Here is a 19,469-nt window from a genome sequence, read left to right as displayed (position 1 = left end):
GCAATCAGCTTGTTCACCGAAACCACGGACATCGAAATCGAATGAAACCTCTTGGCTTCAAATTCCAAAACTTGAGTTCCCAAGCTCCCTCCATGAGGTAAACGGCGCTGCCTGTGTGGAACTTTACTGTTACGCCAATCTTTTGTGGACCGACTGCAGTTCAAGTACTTTGCTGCTCCAGGTTCTGACTGTTTGCTCAGCTGATGAAAAATGCTAGTTTGAGACCGTGGATCATATACAGGTTCTCATATTTTCCCCCTAGGTAATGAAAAAAATGAAAATCGCTTATTGTCACGAGTATCCTTCAATGAAGTTACTGTGAAAAGCCCCTAGTCGCCACATTCCGGCGCCTGTCCGGGGAGGCTGGTACGGGAATCGAACCGTGCTGCTGGCCTGCTTTATAAGCCAGCGATTTAGCCTTGTGAGCTAAACCAGCCCCTTTGAGCTAAACCAGCCCCTTGATGTCATCAATTGCATAATGTCGGACTGATCAGTTAACTCACAAACCGAGAGAGGTTTGCAAGTTTAAACTGACAGTTTAATTAGCAGTCCCAGGTGAGGGGAGCTCAGCAGGGGGGTGGCTAAGGTGGCGCTCTGACCCACCGTGAGGCTGGAATGGGGATCAGGCTGCAGAAGTTTGAAGTGGGAAGGGGTGCAGAGAAAGGTTTCCCTCCAGAAAACCAAGCCAGTCCGTCAAGCGAATCCTCAAGTGTGAGCTAATGCGAGGCTGAAGTTAGGGCTCATTTCTCTCTTGCGTCACATGGGAGAGTTGGGATCAAACACGTCAAATATGGCAGCCTCTTGTTTTCCACTCTCAGGAAGCACGAGAAACTTCCATGGAGGCAGGTGAGAGATTATAGTTTTCTCAAAAGGAGGGAGTTTATTTAACAGAAGACCTTTTTGCACTTGCTGTAAACTCCAAATCACAGGGGAAGGAGGGTCCCTTTGCAGCAGTATCTGGCTATGCTAAAGTCATGAGACGGTCCAGTGCAGATCTGAAACTGCTCTCATCGGGATGAGAGCACGGTTATATTTTGAGCAGGCAGGCACAGTACATAGCAGGCTGCAGAGTAAATCAAATTGTCTACGTTGTACTCGGAGGACTACCTTGCACTTCTACCTTTGGGACATTGACGTTTCTCACATTTTGTCCTAGAGTATGCCTAGTTCAGAATGGCTTTATACTTTAGACATTCAATCCGGACCGTAATCAATTGCATATTTGATCAGATTCCCGATGCAGTCCTCGGCATATTTCTTCCAATTATCTTCTGCCTTCATTCGATCTTCATCAGTGAAAATATCATGTGTCCTCTGCCACTCTTCTTTCCCTTTACTCTCGAGATCCCACCGATTTTGTTCTTCCTTTTCGCGGTTTACTTGACCTCGAAGTGGAATTTTTGTCCTAATTTTGCTCCCCATAGTTGGCGGCAAGTCCTGGTCACCCATCACTCCTGTGTTCGCTGAATGGCGTGGGTTCCAGGGGCACAGCAACATCTCAAGTTTTAAAATTCTCATCCGGGTTCGCACAACCTTCCGTGGCTTCAGCTCGCCCTGTCTCTGTAACCTCCTCCAGCTTTGCAACCTGCTCTCTTCCTCTAATGCTGATCTTTCGGGCTCCACCACTGGCAGTGGGCCTTCTGCACCCTGTGGCTAAGCTCTGCGGTACCCTCACTAGACCTCTCCAACTCTCTTTGGGATGCTTCTTAAAACCTATCTCTTTCGCCACACTGTCCTAATGTCTCAGGTGGCTGGGCATCAAGTTTTATCGGATTATGTTCTTTGGGGCACGAGACTACGTTAAAGGTGATAGATAAATGCAGGTCGCAATTGTCAAATGAAGGTCAGCTTCATATTGTTGAGCTTATAACTAATTTTTCATTTAATTCGAGGACACTTTAAGCAATCTATCTTTAGTGTCCTCCACTTTATCGAATCATACAGAGGTTTCAATCTTATTATTAAACTACCCATTAGAACATAGAACAGTACAGCACAGAACAGGCCCTTCGGCCCTCGATGTTGTACCGAGCAATGATCACCCTACTCAAACCCACATATCCACCCTATACCCGTAACCCAACAACCCCCCCCTAACCTTACAGGACACTACGGGCAATTTAGCATGGCCAATCCACCTAACCCGCACATCTTTGGACTGTGGGAGGAAACCGGAGCACCCGGAGGAAACCCACGCACACACGGGGAGGACGTGCAGACTCCGCACAGACAGTGACCCAGCCGGGAACCGAACCTGGGACCCTGGAGCTGTGAAGCATTTATGCTACCGTGCTGCCGTAATTCCACTTTTCCCACATTTTCAAGCATACATCAAATTCACATGTGTCCATTTCATGCTCACTACCATGATTGTGTGAACACAAGGGGAAACTAGGCTTCTGTAGGTCACTGCTATTCTTGTGAATTGCTGTCCTTTTTGATTTTCTGTGGCCTTCAAGGTCCCAGGATGCAGCGATCTCCGATACTGTTGACCAAAGTGAAGACCCGATATGGAAGACCTTGCACAAGAGCGGGTCATTCAGCCTGTAAAGACCATGCCAGCTCTCTGAAGAGTATTTCAGACAGTCTCACCTCCGATCCCATAAACGCTGCAAGGTTCTGCTTTAGCTCCCTTCTGAAAGCCTCAACTCAATCTGCCTCCACGCACTCAAGGTAGTGCATTCCAGATTGCAATCGACTGGGAAATTGGCAGACACGTTTTAGGCAACTCCTGGACACAGAGAATTGGGACAGACAATTTTTGTTTCTGAGTTCAAGTAACGATACGCGGTATGGGTTATGCGAGACATTGCCAGAGTGCATCACAGCCCACGAAATATGTTGCAAGCGTAGTCTTTCAGAGACCTGTTTGCAAGAGAAACCAAGCTCATTTCCAAATCAGCCATGTCAAACATGTTATCTCCAAATTTCCCAACACTCCACCATGGACAGAAGAAGTTATTCGTTCCCCTGAAGATCCAGCCTCTGCTCTCCACTGAATTCACTGGTGCATTCAAATAAGGTCAGCCGGGGAATCACAGCCAGGCTCGGTGCAGTAATCCCCTCCCTCCCCTCAACCAACACCCTCCCTCAACCTGCCCCCCACCCGCCCTCCATCCACCCACCCACCCCAACCACCCTCACTCCACCTACCCACCCTCCCTCCACCTACCTACCTACCCACCCTCCACCTACCTACCAAACCTCCCTCCACCTACCTACCCACCTACCCTCCCTCCACCTACCTACCCACCCTCCCTCCACCTACCTACCCACCCTCCCTCCACCTACCTACCCACCCTCCCTCCACCTACCTACCCACCCCTCCTCCCACCCTCCACCTATCTACCCACCTACCCTCCCTCCACCTACCTACCCACCCTCCCTCCACCTACCTACCCACCCACCCTCCACCTACCTACCTACCCACCCTCCACCTACCTACCAAACCTCCCTCCACCTACCTACCCACCTACCCTCCCTCCACCTACCTACCCACCCTCCCTCCACCTACCTACCCACCCTCCCTCCACCTACCTACCCACCCCTCCTCCCACCCTCCACCTACCTACCCACCTACCCTCCCTCCACCTACCTACCCACCCTCCCTCCACCTACCTACCCACCTACCTACCCACCCACCCACCACCTACCTACCTACCCACCCTCCACCTACCCTCCACCTACCTACCCACCCTCCACCTACCCCCAACTCCTTGCTCCCCTCTCAGAACCTCCTCCCTCGCGAGGCACCCATCCCAGGTCGCGGGCCCGCACCCTAGGCCAGGCCACCGATCCGCGGCCCGCGGTCTCTCCCCCACCTCCTGCCGCTGACCTGAAAGCCGTGGACACACCCCCGCTCTCCCGCCCCACACTGATTGGCTGGGCCGTCCCCGGTGCCGCTGTCTGATTGGACAATCCGGGCCGTCAATCAGGCCGCTGGCCACGTAGGCAGCACCCCGCTCTGATTGGCCGCCGGGCGAGGGCGGTGCCCAGTCTACTATTGGTCAGCATGGTCTTCACTCAGAGCGAGGAGGCGGGCCCAGGCTGTCATTGGCGCAGAGGCGGGGCAGTGCCCGTCGCCCATTGGCCGGCGCGGCTGTCACTCAGGCCGGGCACGCGGAGCCCGCGCGGCGCAGGCGCAGTCTCGGTCCTTCCTGAGAGACGGTTGGTGCCGTCGAGCTCCCCCCCCCCCCCGGGGTGGTGAATCCACTCCCGCTCCACGTGCTGACTTCACAACGATCATTTAATTCATGGGGGGGATGGGCTCTTGCTGCGAACCCTCTCGGCCTCCGTGTGTCCATCAACTGGCAGAAAGGGGAGTCAATGAGTCACGGCATTGGGGAAGAATTGCGCGGTAAAGATCCTGGCGATGGGCCGCACGCGCGGCGGTGCTGGGAGCATGCGCAGTGGCTGTCGGGAGGGGCTGAGGCTGTGCCCTGGGGGTGGGTGGGCTGGGTGCTGTGGTGGCGCACAGGGAGTGGGCGGGACTGCGGCTACGTACAGGGGCTGGGTGCTGAGGCTGCGCACAGGGAGTGGGCGGGGCTGGCGGCTGCGCACAGGGAGTGGGCGAGGCTGGGTGTTGCGGCTGCATCCAGGGGGTGGGCGGGGCTGGCGGCTGCGCACAGGGAGTGGGTGGGGCTGGGTGCTGCGGCTGCATACAGGGGGTGGGCGGGGCTGGGTGCTGCGGCTGCGCACTGGCTGTCGGGCGGTGTGGGGGTGATGGCGCTGAACCTGAGTCGGAACGGCCCGGCGCTGCAGGCGGCCTACGGGGATGTGGTGAACGCTAAGACCGCCACCGACTGGTGAGTCAAACCCTTTGTTGTGGGGTTGGAGTGATGGCCGGGTTTCGGGCTGTGTGTCTGGGCGGGGAGCCGGACCCCCCGGTGGGCGGGGAGCCGGACCCCCCGGTGGGCGGGGAGCCGGACCCCCTCCCCCGGTGGGCGGGGAGCCGGACCCCCCCCCCCCCGGTGGGCGGGGAGCCGGACCCCCTCCCCCGGTGGGCGGGGGGCCGGACCCCCTCCCCCCCCCCCCGGTGGGCGGGGAGCCGGACCCCCTCCCCCGGTGGGCGGGGAGCCGGACCCCCCCCCCCGGTGGGCGGGGAGCCGGACCCCCCCCCCCGGTGGGCGGGGAGCCGGACCCCCCCCCGGTGGGCGGGGAGCCGGACCCCCCCCCCCCGGTGGGCGGGGAGCCGGACCCCCTCCCCCGGTGGGCGGGGAGCCGGACCCCCCCGGTGGGCGGGGAGCCGGACCCCCCCCGGTGGGCGGGGAGCCGGACCCCCCGGTGGGCGGGGAGCCGGACCCCCCGGTGGGCGGCAGCAGATTGCTGCTGAATACCCCGCCCCGGTACAGATTGATCCAGGGTCACCTCTGTTTGACGTGAACAATTTTCACAGGAGGCCATTCAGCCTTTTCTGTTGGTGCTAGCCCTCTGGAGGTGGCATTCGGATGGGCAGCCGGGTAGCACAGCTGCTTCAAGCGACAGGTTTGATCCCCAGCTTGGGTCACTGTCTGTGCGGAGCCTGCACGTTCTCCCCGTGTGTGCGTGGGTTTCCTCCGGGTGCTCGGGTTTCCTCCCACAGTCTAAAGATGTTCAGGTTAGGTCGATTGGCCAGGCTAAATTGCCCCTTAGTGTCCACAAAGGTTAGATGGGGTTACAGGGGCAGAGTGGAAGTGAGGGCTTAAGTGGGCGATGCAGCTCGATGGGCTGAATGTCCTCCTTCCGCATGATATAATCTATGTTCTATTCCCTGTCCTCCCTGCACACCCATCCTCTGACAATCCCCTGCCCGTACAGATCCTCGGTTGAACCGGCTGCGCTCTCACACACACACACATATACACTGAGCAGTACGTTCCACATCTCCACCTGTGTTTCTGCTCATTTTGCAGCTTTTGCCAGTGTCCTGGGGCTTGCACTTAGCACCAATGGGCACAGTGTCTCCATATCCACTGTGTTCAGACTCTCCTTTTCCTTTTGATATCTCTCTGTTAAAACTCCTCTCAGGGCAGCACGGTGGCCTGGTGGTTAGCACAACCGCCTCACGGCGCTGAGGTCCCAGGTTCGATCCCGGCTCTGGGTCACTGTCCGTGTGGAGTTTGCACGTTCTCCCCGTGTCTGCGTGGGTTTCGCCCCCACAACCCAAAAAATGTGCAACGTAGGTGGATTGGCCACGCTAAATTGCCCCTTAATCGGAAAAAAATAATTGGCTAATCTAAATTTATAAAAAAAAACTCCTCTCAACTTTCTCTCCAAGCGAAACAGCCTGAGCTTCTTCAATCTTATCCATGGAACTGAAGTTCCTCATCTCTGGAGCCATTCTCCCGGATTCTCATTTCTAGCGCCTTCCCATTTACCCTGAAGTGTGGCGCTCAGAACTGGATGATATTCTGCTGAGAACCCATGGGATATAAGGGCGACTGGCAAATTGGATTTTAATTTGGCTCGGGACTCAGGAAACAAAGGGGAAGGTTGGTGGTGTTTTGGAGTCTAGAAGGCTATTTTCAGTCAAGGCTTAGTATCCTGACAATCGGTACCAATTTTGACTTAAATGTAGAGGCCATAGTTAACAATTTTGCAGTTTCAAAATTGATAATGTGGTTGATCAGTAGAAAGCTGTAAACTGCAAGAAGATATCAATGCTTTGGTCAAGTGGGCGGAACAATGACAAATGGAATTGAGTCCAAAGTTCAAGGTTTTAAGTATGAGCAGGGCAAAGTAATGAACAGAATACAGGATGGTGAGTGGTGTAGAGGAATGAGGCATGAGGCACCTTGGAGCGTGTGGCCAGAGATCCTTGGTCATAGGACAGATAGATATAATGCTTAAGAAGGCAGATGGGATACTTGTATTAGCTGAGGAATAGATTATAAAAGGTTATGCCGCAGCTGCAAAGAACACTTGGACCACAGCTAGAGTATTTGTACAGTTCTGGTGGCCATATTACAGGAAAAATGTGATTGAACAAGTGAGTATGTTGCCAGCAATGGAGAATTTCAGCGATGCCGATGGGGGCGAGAAAAGCTGCACAGGATGCTGAGGGAAGATTTCATTCGGGGCCTAAGTCAGTGGTCAGGAAAGTTTTATTTCCCTTCGAGATGTCAGTAGTCAAGGGCATAGAAGTCAAGTAACTGACAGGATAATTAAAGGGGAGTTGGGAAGTTGTTACATCCAGAGGGTGTGGTAGACACACTGCCTGAAAGGGAGGAAGAGAGCAACACCCTCATTGCATTTAAAACAGTTGGAAGTGCTGTAGCTGACAGGGCTGGGGGGTGGGCTGCATTGATAGTTCCTTGGTTGGTGGAGTTGCGATGGGTTGACTGGCCTCCTGTGCTGTCAATGTAAAAGATCTGTAATCTAGGGTTATTGATGGTGGAGGGGAGGGTGCCTGGGCATTGAAATAACATGGGGCTCTCGTTAGGGTAGGGGACGAAAATCAATGGGCTGTGTCCAACTTTACCAGGGTGATCGGGGTCGAGAATGTTCCAACACAAGAATAGCGGGGGGTTGGGGGGGGGGGGGGGGGGGAGGAATGTGACTGTCGGAGGAATGGGGAAACTGAAAGTGAGGTGTTTATATATAAAAAATCAGGCCGTTCGCTGAATAAGGATGAGTGCTGTGTGAAATAAGGAAGATGAGCTGTTAGAGAACCAGGAAGGGTAATAAATCAGGAACTGCAGTATTTGCACAATGCAGTAGATTAGATTGTGTTTGTTTTTGCCCTTTTCTAGAACATGATCCTGCTTCACCCTATCTCTGCAACATCTTCTGATCTTCTCTGCTTGAGCAATACTTGACCGCGCAACTACTAAACACTTCTTCACTGCTCCATCTGTCTCTGAGCTGCCTCGGAACATTTTCTTTGGACATTAAGAACATCCTCCAAATAAGTTTGCTATTTTGCTGATGACGTCAGCCTGCTTCTGTGCTGTAAATTCTAACGGGTGTGGCCCATGCAAGCCCTGACATGGTTAAACTGCATCGCTCCTTCCTCTGTCACCTGTCTATCCAGCCTCCCCTAAATTGCATCTATTCTGTTGGTCCCAACTGCACCCTGTGGGAGCAAGTTCTACCACTCCCTGGATTAAAAACTGAATTCCCTGTCGGATTTCTTAATGACCATCTATAATGATGGTTTCTCTCTTCCCAACATGAGGCAAAAATTGCTTTGCATCCACTCTCAAAGCATTTCCTGATTTAAATACCTTAATCAGGTCAGCCTTCTTTCTAAAGAATAAAGCTTCAGGTTTTTGTAAAGTTTCTTTCTGTGAACTTTGGCAAATTAGCCTGTTGCTTCAATTCATGTTTTAAGAGTATTAAAATCTATCCAAACATTCACAGGCTAAACTTGTAATACAATTTGAAAATATGTCTAGCGATTAACAAGAATTTCTCAATCAGCTTGCACAAAGGAAACATGTAGGCCAGAACAAGTTCACAAAACGATCTGTTCATATGATGGTTAACCTCCATTCACAACCACACGCAGCTGCTTGGGCCCCAGAAATGCGTCTGTGCACATCCTGAGCAGGGAATTGGAAAGTCAACCGATTTGCCCGTGTTTATTCTCAACACGGCCCTGAACTCGCCTGCGATGTGTTAATGACACAGTCTCGGTCTTATGGAAATAGGCAAGAGTCTCTTCTCACTTTGGATGAGCCTCTCCATGTTTTCTGATCATATTCCAGATATCCACCTTCGCTGGGAGCTTTATTCAAAGGCGTTTGAGTTCTGTTTGTCAGAGTTAGTCATCGCAAATTGGTCAGATTGACGGCTGAATCTGTTTGCTTTTCACTGTCTAATTGCCGCTTTCACATCGCTGTTATGTCTCCACAATTTAAAGCATGTTCTTATTAATTCTCGCATCCTACACCAAGAAAGTCAGTCAGTGAATGATAGAATCCCTACAGAACAGAAGGAGGCCATTCGGCCCATCAAACCTGCACCGACCGTCATTGGTTTGCCCAATCCTAATTTTCAATCCATTTGGGACCTGACCCAGGCAGCATGAAGTCAATTCCAGAACTCGAGTCTGTAAATTCCTTTACCCTCCTCCCTCTCTATCATCACTTGTCAAATCACAAGGGAACTTGTTGCCCTTGGCCTCTCATTCCCACTGCCAAGAAAAGTGGGCCTACTGGTTCTGTCTGTTCCAGACAGCAGCAGCTCTTCAGTGCATTATGTTACAAAGTAGTATGTTGTGTCTCAGAGTTTAGCTCCCGCCGTACTCACTGCCGACACCCAACCCTTCCCCAGCTATCTTGTGAGCCAGAGTGCAACATTTCAATATTTCCCTCGGTTTATGTCAATTCCTACAAAATCACAGAGCTGTGATTCAACCTTCCCACTGGCCTTGGCTTTGAGTGCTAAGCACTGCAACTTAGGGCGGAAGAATTGGCCTTTGCCGGCATGCTGCACAGATTCACCATGACGATAGCAGGTTAGGAGAACAGGTTATCTCAGCTAAACTTCTTTTCCCTTAAGTTACCCTGGGTTACGGTTAAAGGAGGAAGAAATTTTGCATTTGTCTGGTATCTTTGTCAATCTCAGCACCTCAGAGTGCTTCACATCCAACAAAGTGCCTTTTGAAAGACGGTTATTGAATTGTTGGAACCTTGTCAGTGCTCTTGTTGTGTGTGGGATCTTACTGTGTGTAACATGATGACCAGAACTGCTGTGGTTTTTTTCAAACTGATATTGTCTAATTGTGCTTTGAAAAAACTAAATTAATGTGATAACACAGATAGAGAAACTATTTTGTCAAGTGTGTAGAGTCCAGAACAGACAGGTCCTTAAACTGTTCAGGTCTGTTGTGGAGAATCACTTGTTCACAGAATCATAGAATTTACAGTGCAGAAGGAGGCCATTTGGCCCTTCGAGTCAGCACTGGCCCTTGGAAAGAGCACCCCAGCCAAGCCCACACCACCACCCTCTCCCAGTAACCCTACCCAACCTTTTTTGGACACCGGACATTTTATCAAGGCCAATCCACCTAACCTGCGCATCTTTGGATTGTGGGAGGAAACCGGAGCACCCGGAGGAAACCCACGCAGACACGGGGAGAAGGCGCAGACACCACACAGACAGACCCAAGCCAGGAATTGAACCCGGGACCCTGGAGCTGTGAGGCAGCAGTGCTAACCACTGTGCCCCTATGATTTAATAGCGAACATAGTTTATTTTCTGTGCTGTGAGCCAATTATCTTTGTGTTCTTAAATATATCCTGAATATCTTTACTGTTTACCTCCATTGTTTCTATTATTTTAAAGAAGTGATGTTCAAAACTTTTAGAAGAAGAATAGATTTTCAAAGTCTGTTTTTCTGATTTGCTGAGGCAAGATCCAAGAATGTCTCCTGAATAGATGAGACACAATATCACCATAACAGGCGCCGGAATGTGGCGATTAGGGGCTTTTCGCAGTAACTTCATTGAAGCCTACTTGTGACAATAAGTGATTATTAATATTATTAATTAAGCTTTTCAAGTTCATTTGAAAGTTACTTTGGAGCTTTTTCTTATATTTCCTTTGTGTGAAGAAAGCTTGAAAGGCTTTAGTGACAGCCAAGGTTTAACACCCATTGAAGAGCTATAAGCTGGAGCTGCCCGCTTATATGAGGCTTATAAACCTTATATGTGTTAAGGTTTCGGAAGAAAAACGGATATACATGAATACGTGTCCACTTTCTACATTTAAAGTATAATATCCTAAATACATATAAATTCTACCCTTTTATTGCTTCACAAACCATCATGTAATATCTAACTGTTTTTGACCAAGGCCTTATCTTCCCACCTGGGAGATTGTTACAAACATTTATCTCACCGTGACATGAGTTTTAAATTTACCATTGCCTAATTTAAAAGGCCTTTATTGTGTTAATTATAGGTTGGCACATGGCCTTATTATCGAATCCATGATCCTGACACCAGCGATATTGGGGGCAGCGGGGGAGAGAGGGGGAGGTGATGACTGGGCGTGCTGATCCCCGGAGACAGTAGTTAATGATATTGGCTCCCCAAATCCTCCTCAAAAGGATTGATTATATTGTGACTCATCTTAGCTGGCCTGACTTCCCTGGGTTAATTTGAATAAAGGTTGATTAGAAGTGTTTGAAATTGTGAGAGGTTTTGATAGGGCGATATGCGAGGAGAAATCGTTTCTCTCTATCCAAGGTTCAATAACCAGAAGATGCAGATAACAGACAAAAGGTCCTGAGGGGTACTGATAATTTTCAGTGAACGCAAAACATAATAATGATCGCTTATTGTCACAAGTAGGCTTCAATGAAGTTACTGTGAAAAGTCGCTAGTCACCACATTCCGGCGCATGTTCGGGGAGGCTTATACGGGAATTGAACCCGCGCTGCTAGCCTTGTTCTGCAGTACAAGCCAACTGTTTAGCCCACTGTGCTAACCCAGCCCCTAAATCAGTTAACGTGGTCTCAGAACTTTGAAAACCAGAATTGTCAAATTCATTGAGAAGACAAATTTTTGCACGGCTGTGGGGTGAGGACAGTGTAAAGAGTGTAGCTCACAAGCTGAATTCAACCCAGTGTGGTTTGGGGAGAGAGGAAGTCGGACACAGCAAATAACCTTGCTGTGTGCCAGAAACAGGAAACCAGCCAAACAGAAGCTGAGCAATCTCGTATGGGAGGAAGCGGAGACCTGACCCTGCAACTGCAGATTAATTGTAGACATGCGTTCATACGTGCACGGCAGCAGCAGGTCTGTCTCTTGGTTCATGCCGAGCAGTTTAACACCCAGTGGTCTTGCAGCTTGACCACCACGATCGTGTTCACCACCCTTGTTGCTGCATATCACAAAATATCACAGACACTGTTAATGTAACACCATTTAAACAAGAGATTCCCGCCTCCTCTCTCCTGGAAACAGTAGCGTAAAGATACTTGAGCAGTAGCTTTAACTCAGATGGTTTGATGCAGCCCAGGAGGCCCTTTGGTCCATGCCATTAATCCACTCTCCTGCTCTTTCCCCAGAGACCTGCAATTATTTTCCTTTTCAACTACTGAGCAATTTCCTTTTGACCACTGACCAACCTTCGTCATTTTCCGCCTCCGTTAGATAAACAATCGGTCTCCATAAGAACTAGGAGCAGGAGTAGGCCATCTGGCCCCTTGAGCCTGCTCCGCCATTCAATGAGATCATGGCTGATCTTTTGTGGACTCAGCTCCACTTTCCGGCCCGAACGCCATAACCCTTAATCCCTTTATTCTTCAAAAAACTATCTATCTTTACCTTAAAAACATGTAATGAAGGAGCCTCAACTGCTTCACTGGGCAGTGAAGTTCCGAGTCAGAGGAACAGTCAGTGCACAAATGAATAATCTTAATACTCCAATTCTGTCTGATGTAACTCTCCCTTTCAGAGTGACCGTCACAGGTTGTGGCCTGATATCAGTGAAGTCCATTCGTCTCACTATTCCCGAGTCCTGAAACCATTGTTTAACTCCAGAGAAGCGCGCAAAATTGACACTGTCAATCCCAGTACAATATTGAGGGAGTGCTACGTTGTCGGAGGTGCCATCCTTGGGATGAGGCAGAAACCTCCCAGCTAGTGAAGAGTTTAAGCGTACGTGATTCTGGTTTGACCTCCATTAACAGTGAATGAGGTGAGTTACATTGTCTCTTATCTGTGGGACGACTCTGTGCTTCCAACGACAGACCATGGCTGCATTTGGCTTTTCTCTCTTCCTTTTATCTCCTGTTGAGAGCTGCAGACTTTGTACGATGGCCAGAGGAAACCTAAATGTTTTGTTTTCTGTTTTAGGGCACTTTTTACATATGAGGGGAACAGCAATGACCTACGGTTGGCAGGAACTGGAGGTGAGCGTCACACTATCTCAGTGCCATCTGTTACCAGCTCGGGCTGGCTAGCAATTTAATTTGGTCCTGACGTTTCTCCAGTAATAAGTGACATTAATTGCATTGACCCGAGGTGAAATGAATGAAGCTGTTGTAGATTTGTCATTATATTTTTACAATGAATTGATCTACCTACTGGGCATCGATTGCAGTGAACATTCTTTTAAAATAAATTTTATTTCAAATAGACAACAAATAACACCACAAAATAAACATGTCACACACAGTTTGTCAAATTCTCCCCCTTAAATCCCCCAAACCCTCCCTCCCTCACTGGTGACGTACAGGCCTTCAAACATGGACAGAAGCGGCCTCCACAGTGAGTAAAACTGACCTATAAAGGGCAAACGTAATCTTTTTCAACCTCAAGAATTCGTACAGACTCCCCAACCACATCACAACCCCTGGCGTCACTGTGACCTCCAGCTCAGTAACATCCGTCAGCAGGCAATCAGAGAGGCGAAGGCCACAACATCGGCACACGTCCTCATATAATAATAATCTTTATTGTGGGGGGGTGGCACTGTGCGGCAGTGGTTAGCACTGCTGGCTACAGCGCTGAGGACCTGAGTTCAGTCCCGGTGTCGCTCCGTGTGGAGTTTGCACATTCTCCCCGTGTCTGTGTGGGCCTCTTCCCCCACAACCCAAAGATTTTATTTTTAAAAAAATAAAAAAATTTAGAGTACCCAATTCATTTGTTTTCCAATTAAGGGGCAATTTAGCGTGGCCAATCCACCTAGCCTGCACATCTTTGGGTTGTGGGAGCGAAACCCACACAAACACGGGGAGAATGTTTAAACTCCACACGGACAGTGACCCAGAGCCGGGATCGAACCTGGGACCTCGGCGCCTTGAAACATCAGGGCTAACCCACTGCGCCACCGTGCTGCCCCCCACAACCCAAATTTGTGCCAGGTAGGTGGATTGGCCACGCTAAATTGCCCCTTAATTGGAAAACAAAACTGATTGGGCACTCTAAATTTTTTTAAAAATCTTTATTAGTGTCACAAGTAGACTTACATCAGTACTGCAATGAAGTTACTGTGAAGTTATTCCAGCCCTAGCAATTCCGACACCCCAAACATTGCTACCAAATGGCACGGCATCATCCTAACCCCCACTATCCCCGACAATGTCTCAAAAACCGCCTCCCAGATATTCTCCAGCTTTCTGCACTCCTCCCTCCCCCAGAGCATATGAGCCGGGTTTGCCAGCCCCCTCCCACACCTTTCACATACCATCCTCCACTCCCAGAAAATAACCCTCACCCGGGTCAGTGACATACGGATCCTGTGCATCACCTTGCATTGAATAAGGCTTGTCCTCTCACAAGTAGAGGTCTCGTTGACTTGATGCATTATTTCACTCCAAGCCCCCCATCCCAGCTCTTCCTCCCACGTCCACTTAATCCCTTCCAAAACAGGAGATGCGGCTAACTCCTTCCGTGCAAAGTCTTACACCAGCAAGTATCTAAAGTTGCTTCTCCCTTGGCAACTCCAACTTCTCCCCCAATGCCTCCAATCCTACAAGGTTTTCTCCCACAAGTGCCGAAAGACATGCTGTTTGGAAATTTGGACGTTCTGAATTCTCCCAATGTACCCGAACAGGCGACGGAGTGTGGCGACTTGGGGATTTTCACAGTAACTTCATTGCAGTGTTAACGTAAGCCTACTTGTGACAATAATAAATTTTATTATATTATACTTACCCACAACGAGCAGGTCTTTCCCTGCCCTATACTTTCACCACAGATACATTGCATCCATCCCTCCAGGTATAAACATACGGTTCCCACATATGGGCGCCAATACTGACAAACGTCCTAGCTTAAAATGCCTCCTCAACTGGTTCCAAATTTTGATCGATGACACCGCGGGGCTGCTAGTATACCTCCCCGGAGAAAACGGGAGCGCAGCCATTGCCAGGGCTCGCAAACTCATCCCCCTGCAAGAGGCGTCCTCCACCTGCATACGTTCTGGCCCCCAACATCGTCACATAATCTCAGCATTTGCCACCCAATAATAACAACAGATGTGGGGGCGCCGCCCTCCCTCTCTGCAAAAAGGCGCTGCAAATCATTGGCTTCTGCTTGCCCACAAAAATTCAAAAATCAATTTCTCCACCCTCCAGAAAAAATCCTTGGCAGGAACATTATCCGCAGTCTACTGACGAGCAAACATTTTTGAACTATAAAATTTGAATTATTCAACACTTGAATTTGGCAACGAAAGCAAAATAGAGTTCAGTGCTTTACTAATAAAAATTGGAAGAGATTGAAAGATAAATAAAAATCTTGGGAACACATTCATTTTCACGGTCTGTAGCCTCCCCTCCAGCGATGGCGGGAGGGCACCCCACCTCTTCAAACCCCTTTGACCCCCTCTACCAACAGTCAGATTCTATTTATGCATTGTTGCCTAGTCATGAGCCATTTAATACCCAAATAGCAAAACCGTACCCTGCCCACCTTGAATGGCAAGGCACCAAGATTTACACTTCTCCCCTGGGCATTCACCTGGAAAACCTTGCTTTTTCCCACATTCAACCTATACCAGAAAATGTCCCAAATTTCCCCAGCATTCCACAAATTCTCCCCATACTCTCCTGTGGCTTTGCAACGGCGTACAACGACACCCAATGCTCTCTACCCACCTTCACAATCCCCTGCCACTCGTTTAAAGCTTGAAGCACAATCGCCAAAGGCTCAACAGCCAGTGTAAACAGCGGCATCCCTGCCTTGTTCCCCTGTGCAGCCGAAAATACTCTGAATTTATCACATTCATCCTCACACTTGCCATGGGGTTCCATATAATAACCGAAGCATGCAACCAACATCGGGCCAAACCCCCTCAGAATCTCAATCAATACTGCCACTCAACCTGATCATAGGCGAGTGCCGTTCAGTACTGGCTGCCACAAACGGGGACCAGATGGACTGGCATGCATGGGGGTCTTCCAGGGGATGACAGGCCCCTGGGTGCGCACACAAGGGGCTGGTTTAGCTCACTGGGCTAAATCGCTGGCTTTTAAAGCAGGCCAGCAGCACGGTTCGATTCCCGTACCAGCCTCCCCGGACAGACGCCGGAATGTGGCGACTAGGGGCTTTTCACAGTAACTTCATTGAAGCCTACTCGTGACAATAAGCGATTTTCATTTTCATTTTTCAATTCATCAAAGGCCTTCTCAACATCCATTGATATGATCACCTCTGATACTCTCCTCTGCGATGGGGTCATAACCACATTCCGTAATCCTGATATTACTGGGCAACTGTGCGCCTTAAGAAACCGGTCTGATCCTCCGAGACCACATCTGGCACACCCTTCCATCTGCCTTGCCAATAGCTTGGCCAATACCTTCATATCCGTATTCAATAGCGAGATGGGCTTGTAGGACTCTGTCGGATTCTTATCCTTCTTGGGACTAACAAGATAGTTGCCTGTGCTAGTGTAGCCGGCAGTCCCCCCTCTGCCAACAATTAGTTAAACATACTCCAAAGTTGAGGTGCCAACTCTGCCAAAAACTGCTTCTAAAGTTCAACAGGGAAGCAATGCGGCCTTGGCGCCTCCCCCAATTCCATCAACCTCCCACATTCCGTGGCCTTCCTCACCAACAGTGTGCCATCCTTAATAAACGCAAGTACATTGTAGGAAGTGGACTGTGTGAAGACAGGACATGTGCTGTCCGTTCCATTGTCCGTTCTTTTGTCCGTTTCAGATGGAGGCCTTGAAGAGTTGGTGGAAGAGCTCAGCAGTGGGAAGGTGATGTATGCCTTCTGTCGAGTGAAAGACCCGAACTCAGGATTGCCCAAGTTTGTCCTGATTAACTGGGTAAGTCACAGAATGCAATGTCATAGAATCTCTACAGTTCAGGAGGCCATTCAGCCCATCGAATCTGCATTGCTCCTCCCTGCCCCAGCCCCCCCCCCCCCCCCCCCCCCCCCCCGCTCCATCCCCGTGACCCCACCTAACCTGCACATGTTTGGACTGTGGGAGGAAACCAGAGCACCCGGAGGAAGCCCACGTAAATCCCGGGAGACGGTGCAGACTCGACACAGACAGTCGCCCCGAGGCCGGAATTGAACCCAGGTGCTGTGAGGCGGCAGTGCTGACTGCTGTGCCGATCCAAAACTTCGGCAGTCTTTATTTCTTTTTTAAAAATAAATTTAGAGTACCCAATTCATTTTTTTCCAATTAAGGGGCAATTTAGCACGGGCAATCCTCCTAACCTGCACATATTTGGGTTGTGGGGGCGAAACCAACGCAAACACGGGGAGAATGTGCTAACTCCACACAGACAGTGACCCAGAGCTGGGATCGAACCTGAGACCTCGGCGCTGTGAGGCAGCAGGGCAGTCTTTACTTCTAATTGACTGAACAGTTTGTTTTGCAGGGCTGAATGAGAGTATTCTTTCTTTGCCCTGTCTTCTGAAAACAACTGCATGGTCACCGACCTGTGAAACCGTGCTAACACTGGGAGATGCTGGCTTTGCATACTGTCCCTGCTGCTATTTCTGGTACCTGGTGTCCCTGGTCTGTCTTTGGTGTACAGTTGAGAAAATAGCATCTCTTGATTCGGTTTATTGTGTCCGCTCTCAGTGTCTGCGTGGGTCTCACCGCCCATAACCCAAAGATCTGCAGGGTAGGTGGATTGGCCATGCTAAATTACCCCTTAATTGGGAAGTAAAGAAGCTAAAATGATACATTGCGTCCAATTTGAACACTTCACCAAACGTAACTTGCAAGGATCTGTTTTAATTCCCTTCCTTGTCTTATTAGACATAGGAGCGGAAGTAAGGCCATTCGGCCCATCGAGTCCACTCCACCATTCAATCATGGTTTATTTCAACTCCATTTACCCGCTACATAGACATAGGTTATTGGTTTCGCCTGGTCTCCATAGGGACCATGCTCCCTAAATCCACGTCTGCTCAGTGTCTGAGGGACAGATGAGACAGGGTTGTATAAAGATGCAATTGTTTCAGATGTATGAGCAATGGTCAGACTGTACATCACAGTGATAAAACCCTGCTTACTGACCCTTTCTCTTCAGACTGGTGAAGGAGTGAAGGATGCCAGGAAAGGCTTGTGTGCCAATCATGTCAGCAGCGTGGGCAACTTTTTAAAGGTAAGACGTGTCAGGATTTTTGTGTTTATCCTGCCGTGTATGGCAGTTCCTGCTGTTTAACTGCAGTTCCTATTATTCGATTTGCCCCCACCTCAACGGGATGCCCTGAACCCCCCCCCCCCCCCATAAACGTCAGCCAATCCAAAGCTGCTGCTCATCTCATACCGCACCAAGTCCCTCCCCTGCGCTTGCTAGCGAACACTGGCCCCAATTCCAGCATGTCCCATTTTAAATTCTCAACCGGAGTTCCAATCCCTCCATGGCCTCGTCATCTTTATGACCTTCTCGAGCGCTAAATCTGTGTGCTTCTCAATGTCTTGCACATCTAATTCCTTCAGCTGCCTGGCCACTAAGCTGCGGTATTTTCAGCACCTCTCTTTAAAACCTGCCTCTTTCGCCACGCTTATGATCACCTATGTGTGTCTCGATGCTAAATTTGATCCAATTATGAACTTGGTTGGGGCGATTTGCTTGATTAATGCAAGTTGCTGTCAAATCCATGCTTCTCTCCAGGGCGCCCATGTCACCATCAATGCCCGTGCAGAGGAGGACGTGGAACCTGAGGTGATCATCGAGAAAGTGGCCAAGGCCTCAGGGGCCAACTACAACTTTCATAAGGAGAGTGCCCGCTTCCAGGACACACACCCGCAGGGACCAGTGGTGAGTCTATTTCCGTGCTCGAGAGGCTGGGGAAAGGAGGCGTGTGGAATGAACCCGTGTGATGGTCGAATTTGTTTGGAAGGGGAGAGGAGGAACAGGAGCTTGGCGGCACGATGGATTTTTCTATCTCTTTGCAAGGTTTAATGTAATGCTAAGCATAGGCAATGCCGCCTTGTCCCATTCACTGGAAGAGCAATAGGCAGGGGCAAGAGGGCAAGAAGCTGGTGTTTGCTCCAACCTTGTTGCTGGTGAGAGACACACAGTGCGAGTGTCCATCATTGTTCTGGATGCTCACCCCTGATCCCTTTATTAATCAAGAACCTATCTACCTCTGACATTCAGTGACTTGGCCTCTGACATTCAGTGACTTGGCCTCTGACATTCAGTGACTTGGCCTCCACAGAAAACCTTTCCTCAACATTGTCAGTAACAACCACAGGGCATGTTGTGGAGGCTTGAGCAGGTATCAGTGATATTACGGTGGGAACTCTCCCTTATTTAGGGCTGGTGAATCAACTTTACCAACTGGTCATTCTTTTGAGATCAGTAAAACTGAAATGAAAACTGATGATCAGTGATAGAGGATTCCACAGATAGCTGCTTACCTTTCATTCCCTTCCCTTAGGGCTCAGTTTATAAGAAGACGAATGCAATGTCAGAAATCCGAAGTGTGAACAAAGAGAGTTTCTGGGCACAGACTGAGGTAAGAGTTGGGCTTTGCACTGGAAAGGGTTAATATTGAAAATGTGACCTTTGGGCACCAAAGCTTTTGATGATCCAGCTGGCTGACTCATGAATA

At 49.7% G+C, this 19,469-nt stretch overlaps 2 protein-coding genes across 7 annotated transcripts in view; one reads left to right on the top strand and one right to left on the bottom strand.

The window, feature by feature from the left end:
- piwil2 (piwi-like RNA-mediated gene silencing 2) overlaps positions 1-4,068 on the bottom strand; it is a 73,961-nt gene extending 69,893 nt beyond the window's left edge. The window contains exon 1 of one of the 4 annotated variants that reach the window (XM_038785474.1): positions 3,836-4,068. The gene's annotated coding sequence lies outside the window, so the exon portion shown is untranslated. The other 3 variants (XM_038785478.1, XM_038785475.1, XM_038785473.1) reach the window with 3 other exon arrangements.
- A 609-nt stretch (positions 4,069-4,677) lies between these two features.
- dbnlb (drebrin-like b) overlaps positions 4,678-19,469 on the top strand; it is a 39,738-nt gene continuing 24,946 nt past the window's right edge. For all 3 annotated transcript variants that reach the window (XM_038785277.1, XM_038785276.1, XM_038785275.1), the window contains exons 1-6: positions 4,678-4,805; positions 12,789-12,844; positions 16,601-16,713; positions 17,936-18,010; positions 18,524-18,670; positions 19,296-19,373. In XM_038785277.1, coding sequence (XP_038641205.1) covers positions 4,723-4,805; positions 12,789-12,844; positions 16,601-16,713; positions 17,936-18,010; positions 18,524-18,670; positions 19,296-19,373 — 552 coding nt within the window. In that variant the 5' untranslated portion in view covers positions 4,678-4,722. The remainder of the gene's footprint in view (positions 4,806-12,788; positions 12,845-16,600; positions 16,714-17,935; positions 18,011-18,523; positions 18,671-19,295; positions 19,374-19,469) is intronic.

The sequence above is a fragment of the Scyliorhinus canicula genome, chromosome 26 (assembly GCF_902713615.1).
Source record: "Scyliorhinus canicula chromosome 26, sScyCan1.1, whole genome shotgun sequence".
Classification (NCBI taxonomy): Eukaryota; Metazoa; Chordata; class Chondrichthyes; order Carcharhiniformes; family Scyliorhinidae; genus Scyliorhinus; species Scyliorhinus canicula.
Note: the sequence above shows the minus strand (reverse complement) of the source record. Positions and strands in the feature narration are given on the sequence as shown.